General features: G+C 43.7%; 1 protein-coding gene across 1 annotated transcript in view; it reads left to right on the top strand.

Moving 5' to 3' along the window:
• Window positions 1-16,228, top strand: part of ITGA11 (integrin subunit alpha 11) — a 167,784-nt gene that overhangs the window by 107,896 nt on the left and 43,660 nt on the right. The window contains exons 17-20 of the mRNA XM_043493798.1: window positions 2,769-2,911; window positions 5,722-5,832; window positions 7,798-7,883; window positions 13,150-13,357. Coding sequence (XP_043349733.1) covers window positions 2,769-2,911; window positions 5,722-5,832; window positions 7,798-7,883; window positions 13,150-13,357 — 548 coding nt within the window. The remainder of the gene's footprint in view (window positions 1-2,768; window positions 2,912-5,721; window positions 5,833-7,797; window positions 7,884-13,149; window positions 13,358-16,228) is intronic.

Below are 16,228 nucleotides of genomic sequence, written 5' to 3'. Positions count from 1 at the left end.
TTAGAAAACGGTGGAAATCGGCACATAAAGCTCTTGTTACCAACAGTCCACACAAACCCCTGTAGGCCACTGTGTTCGTAAAAATGATCCCAGTCCTCAGGGAGATTAGCACAGTTAGCTCTCACCATCAAGCAGAAAATGCAAGATGGAGCCACAATTAATCGCTGTGCAAGTTTTATTAAAGAAAATAAGCGTAGATTGAAAAATGTGTGGAGGTTCTGGGGATTGTGATGTAGAGGGAGTAGGGGGACCCCAGCCTCCCTGAAAGGAGAGTTGCCAACAGCGCGGCAGGTCAGTGCACAGCACAGTCTACCCGGTGCTTGTTCTGAGTGTCGTCGAATTCCTTCAGGATTGACCTCTGCTCTGATCTTCGTAAAGATCAAGACGCAAAGCCATCTAGGCTGCAGAGTTAAGTCTCTCACCTGGCTACCACCATGCTCTGGAACATCCTGGTTTACAAAGGGAGTCCTCCCAAAGATGTGCTGTGGGACTCGTCAAGGTTCTTGCAGAGTCTGTGTGTGAGAGTTTGCTGCCTTGGTCTTGCATCCACACAGTACATCTGTGGGCCATATGCCTACATACTTGGCTAACATCACAAAGAGCCTTTATGAGCCGGTCGATCCTGCTTGGCTTTAAAACACTGCTCGCTGCTATGACCCGGAGTCTTCACACAGGAGCCCAGGACTCAGCTAGAACAAAGAGGAAGCAAAAGCAGCATGGCCTATAATAACCCCCCAACAATGTATAGTAAAATGCTGCAACCAGGGCTTAGATTATGAGTGAAATCATGTCCTCAGTGAAGGCAATGGCAAAATTCCTATTGATTTCCCTGGGGCCAGGATTTTCCTCTATAATGATCGAGGATGATATTCTGTGTGTAACTCACCCTGTAATTTTAGAGCTTGCAGAAGAGGGTGACACAGAAATGTGTTAGAAGGGAGACGAGATGCAGAGGGTTATCTCTCAGAAGTACAGTGCTGCTGAGGGACAACGGAAACAAGAGAAGAAAGAAGCTGAATTCTGAATGTCTTAGACTTTGGATCATCAATCTCTTTTTAGCATTGCACTAGCAGGGTATTTGGTTCTGGCACAGCACTAACACAGGCCATTTGGGGGTTTGTTGTGGTGTGGTGGAATGGGGGGATGTACAACAATATTTAAGAAGAAAAATGCTCTCTCATTTCATGTGTAAGGGATGGCATGCAAAACAGAAAGGTTACTTTCAGAACCAGTGCGGTGCATCATGTGGCTAGATAGCAGACAAATGTTTAAACAGCCTGTGTATTATTAATCTGCGTCCTGAAATGACCCTTTTATATGGTGGATTGTTGAAACAGGAATGTAAATACATCTAGAATGTCTGTTAAAAAGCCTAAAGTGGCTCCAGAATCCCAAATCCCTGATTCCCAGGTTCTCAGGTATTGCTGGTGTTTCTTTTCCTTGTGCGTTTCCCCTCTGATCTCACCACAGTTATCCATAACTTTTGTAACCTACAGGTCAGATTACTGAAGTGTGCACTACAGGGGGCTACTCTTAGACACCTGAGAGCATCAGCTGGTGGAGAGTCCAGCTGCTTGTCTGCTTGATATATTTGTCACATGGAGCATATTAGACATATAGTCTGGTTTCCAGTGCTATTCATGGGATTAATTTTGATTTGTTAAACCCTTCGTACTCTAGCCTGGGTCTAGGCTGCCTTAGAAACTACCTCTCTTTCTGACCATTGAACTCGTCTTCTGCTAACAGCCCCTTGATTTTAATTCTGGGAGACCATTGGCTCAGTGGACTGTTCATGACTCACCACTCTGGGATTTACTTCCTCTGTTAGCCAGCCTAACAAAGCCTGCACCTAGATGTCAATCTCATCTTCTGATCCTTGGCTGGATTGGCATGATTGATGGGGCTGCCTTTGTGCTTTCCTTCCTCCCCTACCAAGGTGTTCATTGTAAAGACGTTGTGGTGATTCGGATGTACAAGAGCTGAGCTCCAAGGCTTGTAGATGGTGCATGTTACAGCATTAGGCAGAAACATACATAAACAAATCATTTTGGGCACCAGCTGGCTGACACAATGGACAGGGTTCCATATGTGCAGATACAGTACGATGTGAGGGCTGTCTTTTTATATCTTACAACCGTGGTTCTCAGCCAGGGGTCCGGGGGCCAGGAGCAGGGTTCAGGGAGGCCGCCAAGCAGGGCGAGCATTAGACTTGCTGGGGCCCAGGGAAGAAAGCCAAAGCCCCTGCCTGGGGCTGAAGCCCGGAGCCCTGAGCCCTGCCACTCGGAGCTGAAGCCAAACCTGGGCAATGTAGCTTCAGCAGAGCCCCTGTGGTGTAGGGCCCCAGCAGGCAATTGCCCTGCTTGCTACCCTTGAGGTCAGCCCTCGCTCTTAGATGCAGAAAACCAGTTGTTGTGGCACAGGTGGGCTGTGGTTTTTATAGCACGTTGGGGGGGCCTCAAAAAGAAAAAGGTTGAGAACTGCTGCCTTACATGACCTGTGATTCGGCCAGCTTCTTAAAAGGGCAAAGTGGCAACAACCAAAAGTTGCCTTCAGTCCTCTGAATTAGCATCTTGTTTTTAAAAAGGGGGCTTTGATAAGCTCTGCTGATGTCATTTTGACTCCATGCATTGACAATTCATAGATGTTAATTTTATTCTGGTAGGAGAATGTTGATTTGTGATCTAGGAAAGGATGGGGCAGAGCGGAGGCTTTGCCACATAAAAATGTAACAGTAGAAAGAAATCAGAATCAAACATTTCCCTTTTCAGGATTAAAATACAATGCCACCATTGACGAGCGAAGGTACACACCACGGGCTCATTTGGATGAAACTAGCGACCGGCACACTCATAGGCTGGTCACATTGTCTGCAGGACAAGAACACTGTGACAAGCTAAATTTTCACGTCTTGGTAAGTATCTTCATGCAAAACAGAATCACATCAGGAAGCAGGCATATAAGCCAAGCGGAAGTGCCTCGAGTACATCACATGGCTGGAAACCAGGCTAAACTTTATCTCCAAATCCGGATTTATTATTGCTGAGTTTGATGTGGTTAAGGATGAAATCCGCTCGAGTGAGCTGCTGAAGTTTTATAGCTGCTCAGTCTGCCATGTGAGCCGGTAGGGGACCTGAACTCCTCCCAATCTCTAGTTATTTTTTCCTAAAAGCCTTTTATCATTTCAGTGCTGTAATCGATGGAATTCATACCTGGCTACATCAATCATGTTTGAGGACCAGTCCCAATGGTTCTGAACTCAGGACAAACACACCTGGTGACTTTGATTCAGGACCAGATGTTTTCATTTGGCTTCCCAGACTTTTTCACTTTGTGCACTTCTCCTACCAGTAGGCTCCTCTTGCTCTTGGGTTAGAAGCTAATTAAAGCTTCTGCATAGCAAAGCCCAGCCAAGAAAGAAATATGATAAAATTGACCAAACTAAATGATGAGAAATTACAAGTGGAGATAGATCTGAACAAAAGCCTGGATCCATATACCCTCAGATTTTGGGGAAATTTGGATCCTGATCTGGAGCTGAAATTCACAGCTAGCCAGGCCAAATCCCCAGACTCAAACTTCTGTGAAATTTGGGAAGGTTTGCTTCTGAAGTTTGAATCTGAGTGAGTGATTTGCATTAATTTCTGCTCATAAGTTTCTCTCTGGCATTATTTTCTAGAGCCAGATGTTCAAAGGTCACACACACACATATAAACATCTGCACCTTTGTTTCTGGTCCATTAAGTCAAGGGCAGCCAGTATGTCTCTCTATACGCAGTTGATACAGTTTGGGAAATCTGGTGTGGTATAAACAATCACTCTTTGTGATGATCAACTGTTTCAAAGCAGATGTTCTGCACTCTTAAGTACCCCTTTCACTTCTACACACACACACACACACTCCCCTCACATTTTATTTGTATGGGTCAGGAGGCGGGCATGCAATCTCAGAACAGTAAGAGGCTGTGTTTGTTGTCTCACCTCTGTAATGTTCTTTAGCTGTGAGATGAAAGAAGACGAATGCAAAGTGTGTTAAACTATGATACATTTACTTTGTAAAAAATTGTTCCACCATGGTTCGGTTTGTATTTTCATTGCACCCAACTATTCCTGTGGAAAACATCTTCACATTTTTAATGCTGTATTAGAGAGGCTACAAAAACAGAAAACCCATTAATAATGGGGGATTTCAACGATCCTCATATTGACTGGTTATATGTCACCTCAGGAAGGGATGCAGAGATAAAATTTTTAGACACATGAAACGACTGCTTCTTGGAGCAGCGTGTCCTGGAACCCACAAGGGAAGAGGCAATTCTTGATTTAATCCTAAATGGAACACAGGATCTGGTCTAAGAGTGAATATAGCTGAATTACTTAGTAATAATGACCATAACGTAATTACATTTAACATCCTTATACAGGGGAAAATGCCAAAGAAATCCAGCACGGTAGTATTTAACTTCAAAAAGGAGAACTACACAAAAATGAGGAAGCTAATTAAATGGAAATTAAAAGGAACAGTCACAAGGGTGAAATGCCTTCAAACTGCATGGAAACCATTTAAAAACACCATGAGAGGGGCTCAAATTAAATGTATACTCCAAATAAAAAAACAGGAAGGAGGCTGAAAAAGTGCCACCATGGTGAAGAGCAGAGTAAAAGAGTCAGTTAGAGACAAAAAGACGTCTTTTAAAAATTGGAAGTCAAATCTTAGTGAGGAAGATAGAAAGGAGCACAAACCCTGGCAAGTGAAGTTTAAAAGTGTAATAAAACAGGCCCAAAAAGAATTTGAAGACCAACTCGCTAAGAACACAAAAACTAATAGCAAATATTTTGTTAAGTACCTCAATGTTGATAAATGCGAAGTAATGCACTTGGGAAAAAATAATCCCAACTATACATATAAAATGATGGGGGTCTAAATTAGATGTTACCACTCAAGAAAGAGAACTTGAAGTCATCGTGGGTAGTTCCCCGAAATCATCAACTCAATGTGCAGTGGCAATCAAAAAAGTTAACAGAATGTTAGGAACTATTAGGAAAGGGATAGATAATAAAACAGAAAATATCATAATGCCACTATACAGAGCCATGATATAACCCACACCTTGAATTCTGCATGCAGTTCTGATCACCCCATCTCAAAAAGATATAATAGAATTGGAAATGGTGCAGACAAGGACAACAAAAATGATTAGGGATATAGAACAACTTCCATATGAGGAGAGATTTAAAAGACCGGGATAGTTCATTTTAGAAAAGAGATGAGTAAAGGGAATATGATTGAGGCGTATAAAATCATGAATGGTGTGGAGAAAGTGAATGGGAAAGTGTTATTTACCCCTTCGCATAATACAAGAACCAGGGGTCACCCAATGAAATTAATAGGCAGCAAGTTTACAACAAACATAAGGAAGGATTTCTTCACACAACACACAGTCAACCTGTGGAACTCATTGCCAAGGGATGTTGTAAGGTTCAAAAAAGAATTAGCCAAGATGGTCAAGGACACAACTGCATACTCAAGGTGTCCCTAAACCTCTGAGTGCCAGAAGCCAGAACTGAACGACAAGGGATGGATCACTCAAAATTACTCTGTTCTATTCATTCCCTCTGAAGCATCTGGCACTGGCCACTATCAGAGACAGCATAGTGGGCTAGATGGACCATTGGTCTGACCCAGTATGGCCGTTCTTATGTTCTTATTTTCTCTGCTTGTAGGACACAGCAGACTATGTGAAGCCTGTGACATTTTCAGTCGAATATGGGCTGGAGAATCCCGACCACGGTCCCATGATGGATGATGGCTGGCCAACTGCATTTAAAGTCTCTGTACGTAATGGTCACTGCCCTTGAAGGAAAGTACTCTGTGTGGGATAGCCCCCTGCAGAATCAGTCTGAGCAATAGTCTGCACTAATTATCTATAGCACCTTTCACCCAAGGATCTCAAAGCTCTTTATGGAGGTGGCTAAGGTTTATTCTCACCATTTTATAGATGAGGGAACTGAGGCGCAGAGAGGTTGTGCGAGTGGCCTAAGGTCACATAGGGTTTGTCTGTACTTTGAGCTGGCTACTCTCAGTTCTAGCCCAGGGATGTCTCCTCCTGCTGCAGATCACACCCCCAACTCTAAGTGTAGACATGCACATGGCCAGCCAGTGATAGAGTCATAAGGAGAAGCCAGGTCTCCTGACTCTCAACTGCTGGAGCATGCCTGCTCCAGTAAATCTCAGTGATATCCTACCTGCACAATGCATATTTGTTATTCCTTTCTCTGTGAACCATGGCACATATGAGAATCCATGTTATTGGTATCACTTAGAGCCTTATCCTCACTCACATCAGAGCCAGTGGTATTAAAACCTTTTCCCCTGGCTTTGACAGAAGCAAAATTGTCAATGGATAACAATAAAGGGCTGGATTCCATGGTCCAGCAAGTTCACTTTGTGCCACTTGCGCCTACATGGAGCAAAACAAACCTAAGCACCCAGCGACTGTCATTGGGAGATTCCCCTGGTACAGGGGAGATTAGTGCAAAGCTGGCAGGAACAACTCCATCACCTCCCGTGCCAGAAACTAGCCCCCTGGCATAAGGGGAGGAGAGGGCACAGCCATAAAGGGGGTGTCATAGGAACAGTCTCTGCTGTCCCTATTCTCCAGTTTCCCAAGGGATCGTGTAGCAGTGGCATAAGTTAAAACCACCCCCTGGAGCCAGGCAGCTCTGCAGAGAATAGAAAATCAACTCAAAAGTGTGCAATACCAGTATGCTCCCCTATTGCAGAGCCAATCTGATAAGAGCAGCCCTGGGGCTCTTATGTTCAAATATTACCTGTGGAGATATAATTCTAAATCTTTGGCAGGTAGCTAAGACTTATGGGTCAGGAGATTTCCCATGCAGGTGCCTTCCATTTCACAGAGGAACCCATGGCTGTGTTTGCAAGAGGTGAGGTGCTAACCCCAGATCCTAACCGGAGTGCCTACACTCTGCCTATCCCAGATCCTCCTGTAATTCCAGCTGGGTACAGTATTCTTCACTTCCTGTCCTAAATTGTTGTGTAACATTGCTGCACTCTGCTAAACCATCGACATTTTATAACATGAAGGCTGCTTCTGTGCGAGACAAAGTAACCCCTTATGTATAGTTTGTAAAGCACTTTATGGTCCCTCACAACAAAAGATGCTGTATACGTGTTACACGATTATTATAATCTCTAAACATTTTGGGCTAGATCCTCACCTGGTGTAAATTAGTATAGTCCAGTTGAAGTCAATGATGGAACCAAACTGATTTCCACCAACTGAGCATCTGCCATGTAGAGTTTTAAAAATCATAGTAGCAAATAGCTTAATTAGTGTAAACAAAGGAGGAAGAGAGAGAGAGAGAGAGAGAGGGAAGGTAGCTGATAATGGAGCATATATTCCAGGTGAGATTAGATATATAGCAGAAGTCTTTGAAAGTTGGATGTATGGTTTGTACTGACGTTTGAAATATTTGTGCTCTAGATTGGAATTAAAAAGCAAAACCAAAGCAATCTGAATGATAAACTTGGTGGTTGGCTAACTTATCCCTTAACTCAATACTTTTGCACCTTTACCTTTCATATGGGCAGATGATCAAGAATCTCTCTTGTATTGTTTATTTGCCGTATTAATTTTTTTGTTGTTTTAAAGCATTTAGTTTGTGGCTTTGATTGACTAAAAATCACAGTTGTGGGTGCACAGTATGTGAAAACTCCACTCAGCACGTGCTGTGCACATCAAAACGCCATTTGGATTTCTCTTGTTACTTCCCCTTAAGGTGCCTTTCTGGAATGGATGCAATGAGGATGAACACTGTGTCCCTGATCTGGTCCTTGATGCTAAAAATGATATTCCAACTGCCACGTGAGTAGATAATCCAGATTAAATTGTCCCACTAACCAGGAAATCATGTCACGAAATGCAGAGGATTGCTGAAATCAGATCACAGGTTTAGCTTTTCTCATTACAGATTTGTATATTTCATTCATTTTAATTTTTTCTGTTTGATTTTACCTGTATTTTACAGCCCCTAGCAAAGTCCAGTAAATTAACTTCCCTTCCTCCCTCCACTCCCCAGCCCCATTGCCTCCCCTACCCCCCCCCCCCCCCGTCTGACAGTGCACACCCCACCCAGCAGATAACCTCTTCCCGGGCACACATGTGCAGTGTGTTGGTGATGGACAACACAACTAATGTTTGACACTGGTGACGAGCCTCAAGGAAACCTGTCCATAAATACACAAAAAATGCTGCTGTCACCCCCTTGGCAATTATGGGTTTGATGCATGCAGCAGAAACAAGTTTACATTTAGTGTCCTGTGGTCACATACAAAATCTTCCTAGTAAAGGTTATCTAGGGGGAGAAAACCTCTCGCTGCTCTCTTTGCAGTTTGATTTTGGTTCCTGTAATATAATAATTAGTGACTGTGATTCCCAGGCATGTTTGGGCCTAAAAGCGCCCTTGTGCTTGGAGTAATTTTAAACATTGATACTGGGAAAATAGAGGTGTAGAGAATATTTGTGTCCATACCTAACACAGCAATTGTGTTCAGAAACCATGTTCTGTAGTTGCTAGGGGAGTAGTCTACGGCAGCGGTTCTCAAAATGTAGTAACCTGAGGACGCCCATTTTGATTTAAAATTTTTTGCGGACCCCCAAGCCAGCTTCTAATTTTCCCCGGGGGGCTCAACCCCTGCTCAGCCCCAAGCCCTGCCCCCACTCCACCCCTTCCCCTAAGGCCCCACCCCTACCCCTGCTGCACCCCTGTCCCTCCTCTTCCCTGCCTCTTTCCACCCTCTCTCCCGAGCATGCCCCATCCCCACTCCTCCCCCTTCCTCCCAGCGCCTCCTGCACACCACTAAACAGCTGTTCCGCAGCGTGCAGGAGGCAGTGGGAGGAAAGGGGAAGAGTTGATCAGCGGGGCTGGCAGTCCCAGACATGACTCGTGTCCCCTGGAGCCAGACATGTCTCACAGACCCCCTGGAGTACCCTCAGTCTGCGGACCTCAGTTTGAGAACCTCTGGTCTACAGCATGGTTTTTGTTAGTGTGATTGTCTATAAGTGTCCCAATGCTCCTAGAGAGAATTTTCAAATTGTAACAACACAAGCAAGAAATTTCCTTTGCTTTCCTTTTTGCTGAGGCTACGTGAATTCTCTTCCACCCATGCAGCTTGTGCTGTGGCCACAATAAAATCAAAGCCAGGCCCATTGTGTCTCAACACATCTTCCAGAACAACTGCAACAAAAAGTATCTTTTCTTCCATTCATTCGTATTTGCTGAAATTTATCAGATATGTGACAGAGCTGTCGGTGCCATTTGTGATGTGGTCGTGAAATGCCACCACTACAGGGCTTAGGGAAATACCCAGTGCAATAGTAAACAGGTGCACTGACTTTCCAGGGAGGTGCTTGCCAGATCTGATCATCACACTCATGGAATGTTAAATTCCTCAGACCAAATTCTGCACTGATTACACAGGGTGTACATCAATGCAGGATACTTCCCCTCAAGTTAACCAATATAATGACCTCAAACCTTCCTTCCCCTGAATGAATAAAAACCCTGAATCCAAGCACTCCTGAATCAAGAAGACCTCAATCCTAATTTTGTGACCCTTGCCCATTTATCCTTTTTTAGCCCCCAATTTAGCAAGATATTTAAACTCCTGCCTAACATTACACATATAAGTCATCCCCTTAACTTCAATGGAGCTATTCAGATGCTTTAAGTTTGCTGAATAGGGGCCTTAATGTTTCATCTTAATCTGTACATTTGCAGATATTTATTAATACAGTCTACAGCTCCTACAATGGATAGCAAATGAGCAGGGCTCGGTGCAATTTTTTATGGTTTGCTGTTGCACATCAAGTTTCCAATCCAACTTCCAATGAAATCAGTGGGAGTTTTCCCATATTGGCTTTGATGGATGTTAGATCTGGCCCTAAAAGAGAAACAAATATAGGGATCTGCTGAGCAAGCCATTGTTAAGTTTCTGTGTGGAATAAACCTATTTGTTGCTACAATGATACTGTGGTTGCTTCATCATTACAGGTAACACATTGGTTCTCTCTGCTACATTTTTCCTTTCCTTTTTTTAAATATAAAAAAAATTGACACATCCATCAAAAAGTCTACAAAGTCTGCCACAGTCCAAATTCTCCCCCGGCGTAACTCCATTGCTCTCAGTGCCCTTGTGCCAGGGCAGAGATTTCAGACAGCAAAACTGAAGTTATACATCATCTTGCCCTTCTGGCAATGATACCAGACCTTTTTTCTCTTACTTTTCAGCATGTAATGTTTTATTTAGGAGACAATAATCATGCCCACGTGTGATGGAATGCACCCCTGTATTCACACCCTACACACTATTGTAATAATCCGTACAAAGTATGCTGTGTGCAGAATCATTTGAAAACTCATAACTTGCTAATCAGTAATGTCCTGGTAAAATGTGTACAGCAGCACTATGTGTGAAGTTACATGTTAATAGTGCACGTTATGCCTGTCTTGAACAAAGGAGTGTGTGCTTGCCTTAATTTGCATTTAAGCAGTAAAAAAGTCATCAAGCAGAAAGCGGGAAGGGAGGAAACAAAAGGAAACCTGCATGTGAGCATACACAGGTGAAAAAACCCAGCAGGGTCTCACACAGACTCTTTGTCTCCTGGTTCTCAGCTGGAAATGTATCTCAAAAGGGGGAAGAAAACTATAAAAAGGAGTGGCAAACACCCCAAGAGACCCCTTTCTCTTTTCCTTGCCCTCCTCAATCTTTGTACCTGAGAAGGGAAAAGAAACAGCCATTAGTCTTGAAGAGTTTGGTCCATAATGCTGTTGAAAGCATGGGGTGAGAAACTTTGCTTGAATATAGTTTGTTAAGTTAGGCACTAGAAAGTGTTTTATCTTTACCCCCCACTGTTCCTCAGACATTCTTGTAAACTGCTGGAAATGGCCCACCTTGATTATCACTACAAAAGGTTTTCCTCCTTTCCTCCCTCCTTCCTGCTGGTGATGGCTCATCTTAAGTGATCACTCTCCTTACAGTGTGTATGATAAAACCCATTGTTTCATGTTCTCTGTGTGTGTATATAAATCTCCCCACTGTATTTTCCACCGAATGCATCCGATGAAGTGAGCTGTAGCTCACGAAAGCTTATGCTCAAATAAATTTGTTAGTCTCTAAGGTGCCACAAGTACTCCTTTTCTTTTTTGAGAATACAGACTAACACAGCTGCTACTCTGAAACCTGTTTTATCTTTATTTTTCTTGTAACCATTTCTGACTCTAATGCCTCATTGCTTGTACTCACTTAAAAACTATCTCTTTATATTTAATAAACTTCCTTTATTGTTTTGTCTAATCCAGTCTGTTTAAGTTAAAGTGTCTGAGTAACTCTCTTTAAGTTAATGAGCTGGTGTATATTATTCCCTTAAAAGAATAATGGACTTAATATATTTGGACTGTCTAGGAGAGGCCTGGGCTGTACAAGACATACATTTTGGGGGAGGGAATCCAGGACTGGGAGTGTGTTGGGGGCACCCTGCAGAAGTAACCCAGGCTGGTGAAAGCGAGTGTACCTGTGTGTGGCTGGCAGGCTGCAGTTACACACAGACACTCAGGGTGTGGCTTGCATGCTGGAAGGCTGTTTGTAAGCGCCCCAGATGGGAGCTATTGCAGCAAGGCTTTGTAAGGCTCCCAAGGTTGCAGGGCAGGGGTGACAAAGAACCCTCACTCCTCTGGATTGCACCCCAGTATGTCACACCAGGGCAGTTAGACAGTGTTATTCAATAGCCACAGCAAAAAAGAGTTCATAGCTACTCTATTTAGAATCATATGATTCCTTTTCTTCCAGAGTAGCCTGTGGTATGACAGGTGCACTGGTGCACTGGGCAAAGATTTACTTGCACTAGCATTCCCAGCCATGAATGAGTATTTCTTTTTCTTCTTACCGTGGTGATAAGGAGCGAGATTGGATTTATGGCAGCACTTCAGGCAGTTGTAAAGGATTTATGAAATGGAAGGGCACTGCCCAGTTCACAGAGAGACTAATAAACAGAGCTGGGATGCATTATTTACTGACATTCAGCTCAGCTCTGGCAAGATAAAAAACCCTCTAAGCTTTGAAGAAAGAATAGCAACTCAATCATGTTTCTATTTCATTAGTGTGCAGGTGCATTTCCTATACAGTATTTCTTCTCACCAATGGTCCTCAACAGAAGATACTGTGAGGCCAAGGAGATCTGGAGAAGACCCCCCTTGAAAGCCCAATATTGCTATCCCTTGCTCCGCCACAAGGGGCACTGTGGTAGGAACAAGCAAGCTACTTCCCCTCCAGTGGCAGGGGATGTTCCCTGTCCCCACTATACTGGACTCTCCAATTTGGAACTCATTCTTTTCCTCCCTAAGGCATCTGACGTGTAGCAATCTACTGCCCTGTAAAGGAGACTTCATTAATCCTCCAAATGCAGTGAAGCACAACTTGTTCATCTACATGAAATATGCTTGCAAGCCTGTCGGCCCTGATTTTCAAACAGGGCCTCTGATTTCTTCCACCTGCAAAACGGTTATGCATGCAGCAGTACATACAAAAACCCCTATTTTGGTTGAACTGATATGCATTTGTGTACCCAGGTTGGTAGCTGAGTATCAATGTTCATGGCCAAATGCAAGCGTGCCTACAGTTTTGCTGATGCTAAAATTTGCACACATTTTTAGGGGCTGGTTTAAAGGCATCTGAAAACTTAGCCCATACTATTTGTGTATAATGCATTAAGCACATACAACTATTGTACAGAGAGTCTCACATTCATTCTAATAGCTGGACGCAAAGACAGCATTTCCAGCATGCTTATGTACAAACTGATCGATATGTTTATTTAACTAGCTTAAATGCAGTAAAAAAGATACATCTTCATTTACCTAATTGGAGCAGCTCAGATCTCAACTTACTGTGTGTCGGTGCAAACTAATCATGTAAACTGCCTCCTATGTCAGCAGATAAGCTCTTGGGTGTATAAGAAGCCCTTGATTATATAAGATCTTATGTGCTATGTGTTCTCCAAAGCTTTTACAGATGAAGTCCTCTAATAACAGTGCCAACCTGGCCACTGGTTTAATGCTCTGCTTTTCTTGCAGGGAGTATTGCAGAAGAGTACTGAGAAAGTCACCGTCGGATTGCGCTGCCTACACACTATCTTTTGATACCTCCGTTTTTATCATAGAGAGCACGAGGAGGAGGGTGGCTGTAGAAGCTACACTGGAGAACAAAGGCGAAAATGCATATAGCACTGTCCTAAACATTTCCTTCTCAAGAAATCTGCAGTTTGCTAGCTTGATTCAGAAGGTAAGAACACCTTTAGAGTCTTCTCCGATTGGCACTTGTGTTGGGAGCAAGTCATGGCCAGTAAAAAAGCAAAAAAAAAAAAAGAAATGGCCATCAGTGGGCCTGGGCCTGCACCAGTGAAGCTAATGAGGGTTTTGTCATTGACTTTAGTAGAAATGAAATTGGGCCACAAAAAGAGGAGTCATTAGATAGTAAGGGGGAGGTATTTCCAAAGTAGTGTATGTTATTCAATGCAGTGGCTCAACACTATTACTCTTCTGTTGCATTTCCGTAGCCCCTTCCACACTCACTGTACACAGATTAATTTAGCCTAACAACTCCTCTGCTCCAATGAGGTGGGATTGCCAGACTGGATCAGATCCGAAGTTCATCTTGCCCAGGATCCCATCCCTGACAGTTGCCAACACCAGATACTTCAGTGGAAGATGCAAGAAACTCCAAAATATACAATTTATGGGGAAAGCTGCCCCATATTATTCTCTCCAGTGAGCATTCTCTTGCATGTGTCAGCATTGAATTTCATCTGCCCTTTTGCCTTGTCCCCTTAGCATTTTTTGGAAACTATTCTAGTCTTGAGTAACCAGAAAGATTCCACATCATCTGCAGATATTGCCATCTTGCTGTTCACCTGCTTTTCCAGCTCATTAATGAATATCTGACAATACCCCAGTCCTTGTGCGGAACCTTGGGACACCCACCCCTCCGCTGCCATGGTGAAAGTGTATCGTTTATTCCTATTTGCTTTCTCCTAGCCATTGTCTAATCCATCACAGAATGTGACTTCTCACCCATGATGTCTTAGTTTAATAACCTCTCATGATGGACTTTGTCAAAAGCTTTTTGGAAAGTTCAAATAAATCATATGAATTATTTCTCCTTTCTCCACCTTTTTGACATGCTCAGAGATTCTAGGAGACTAGAGGCATGATTTTCCCTTACAGAAGCCATGATGGTTTGTCCCCATCATGTCACATTCATCTAGTTATTTTTATAGTTCATATTACTCATGGTTGCAGAGGTTTTAATTATTGTTTCAACCAATTATCCCCATTTTGTAGACAAGGAAATTAAGCACCGGGAGTGAAATTCCAGCATACACAGAGGGCTCCGCATAAGCCCAATGCAGCACTTTAATCACACTTCATAACAGGCTTTCCATGGGACAAACGTGTACCCTCAAGGACAAACATGGACCTCAGGCTGGCCTCTATTTAGGCAGCATGGCCTAATGGATAGGGCACTGGACTGGAAGTCAGGAGGCCTGGGTTCTATTCCTGGTTCTTCAGTTCCCATCTCTGTGCCTCACTTTCCCCATCTGTAAAATGGGATAATGATACTGACCTGTCGGGACGCTGGTTCCAAACCCAGGCCCACTGGATTCTCAGCAAGCAGCCTTGGCCATCATACCTTTCCAATAGGTCAGACTACCAGGGAACTCACAGACATGAGTGGGCCAGCTACCAGTGCTCCATGGCCTGCTTCCTGATTGGCCACATGGTCTTGACCCTGATTGGCTGGTGACCCGATATAAACTTCCTGCTTCCTTTCTGGCCATGTCTGAGCAAAAGAAGCCATTGCCTGCTGCTAGGTTCATGGACCCGCCTGACCCTGCCTTTCTACCCCACCTCCTCCTGACTTGCTGCCTCACCCCACCAACCAACCCCCTATACCTTCCCCTTGGATTAGATCTCCTGGCTGTCAGACCTTTGTGTGGACTCCCACCACTGATCTGGACTGTCCTTCGATCCACCAGACCCCTAGGTATTAAATCTCCTTTTTAAAGCACCGGGGGATCTCCTGATGAAAATCGCTAGATAAGATTATTAGTACTTGATTTCTCCTTGCAGAACTGAAAGCTGTTCTAAAAACTCAGAGGTTTAAATTAACTGGCCTAAATTTCCCTGTTCTCTGTGGCTGAGCCAAGAATTGAATTGAGAGTCCCGGACTCCCAGTTCTGTGCCTTAACCCTATGACCACATTTCCTCTTAATCACTCCCCCAGATTTCCTTCTTCCTTTCCTCACTTTCTAAGAGGAGAAAGGTCAGGAGAAGGAGAGTGAAGAAGTAGTCAAACGATCTTCCAAACCCTCCTGGTGGCACTGGGATGCTTCGCTGTAGCTAAGAAAGATGGGATTAATCCAAGAGCATTGCATTACTCATCTGCAACACATTTTCTCCTTCTTAATGTCTTGGCAGTGCAGCTCTCTGGTGCTCCATGCTTCCTGATGTTCATTCTTTACACACATATCCCAGATCATGGCCTATACGTCATCCTCAGAGTCGGGTGCAAAGTGAATCTGGTATTCTTTCACACAGTTCTCACTCTAACTGCTGAAATGTAGCTGGTTAAGTATGCATTATAATAGGGAAAACACTGTGTCTCTTTACTTATCAAGGCTAAACATACATGGGAAAAATAGATGCAGATCTTATTTCTGTGGAGATCTCGGGTTTGGAATCTAACATGACAATAAAACCAGGAGAGCTGTCAAGGGCCTTAGCGGATATAACCAGATGATCTCAAACTCAGCCCAGAACCAAATCATTTTTGAGGGCTAATGAAGCCCGATAACCTCAGCCGTGCAGAACACAATGCCATCGACAGCCTCAGAAACAACTCTGACATCATAATCAAAAAGGCTGACAAAGGAGCTGCTGTCATGAATAGGTCGGAGTACGAACAAGAGGCTGCTAGGCAGCTCTCCAACATCACTTTCTACAAGCCATTACCCTCTGATCCCACTGCGGGTTACCAAAAGAAACTACAGTATTTGCTCAAGAAACTCCCTGAAAAAGCGCAAGAACAAATCCGCACAGACACACCCCTAGAACCCCGACCTGGGGTATTCTATCTGCTACCCAAGATCCATAA

This window comes from Dermochelys coriacea, chromosome 10 (assembly GCF_009764565.3).
Source record: "Dermochelys coriacea isolate rDerCor1 chromosome 10, rDerCor1.pri.v4, whole genome shotgun sequence".
In the NCBI taxonomy this organism is placed as follows: domain Eukaryota; kingdom Metazoa; phylum Chordata; order Testudines; family Dermochelyidae; genus Dermochelys; species Dermochelys coriacea.
Note: the sequence above shows the minus strand (reverse complement) of the source record. Positions and strands in the feature narration are given on the sequence as shown.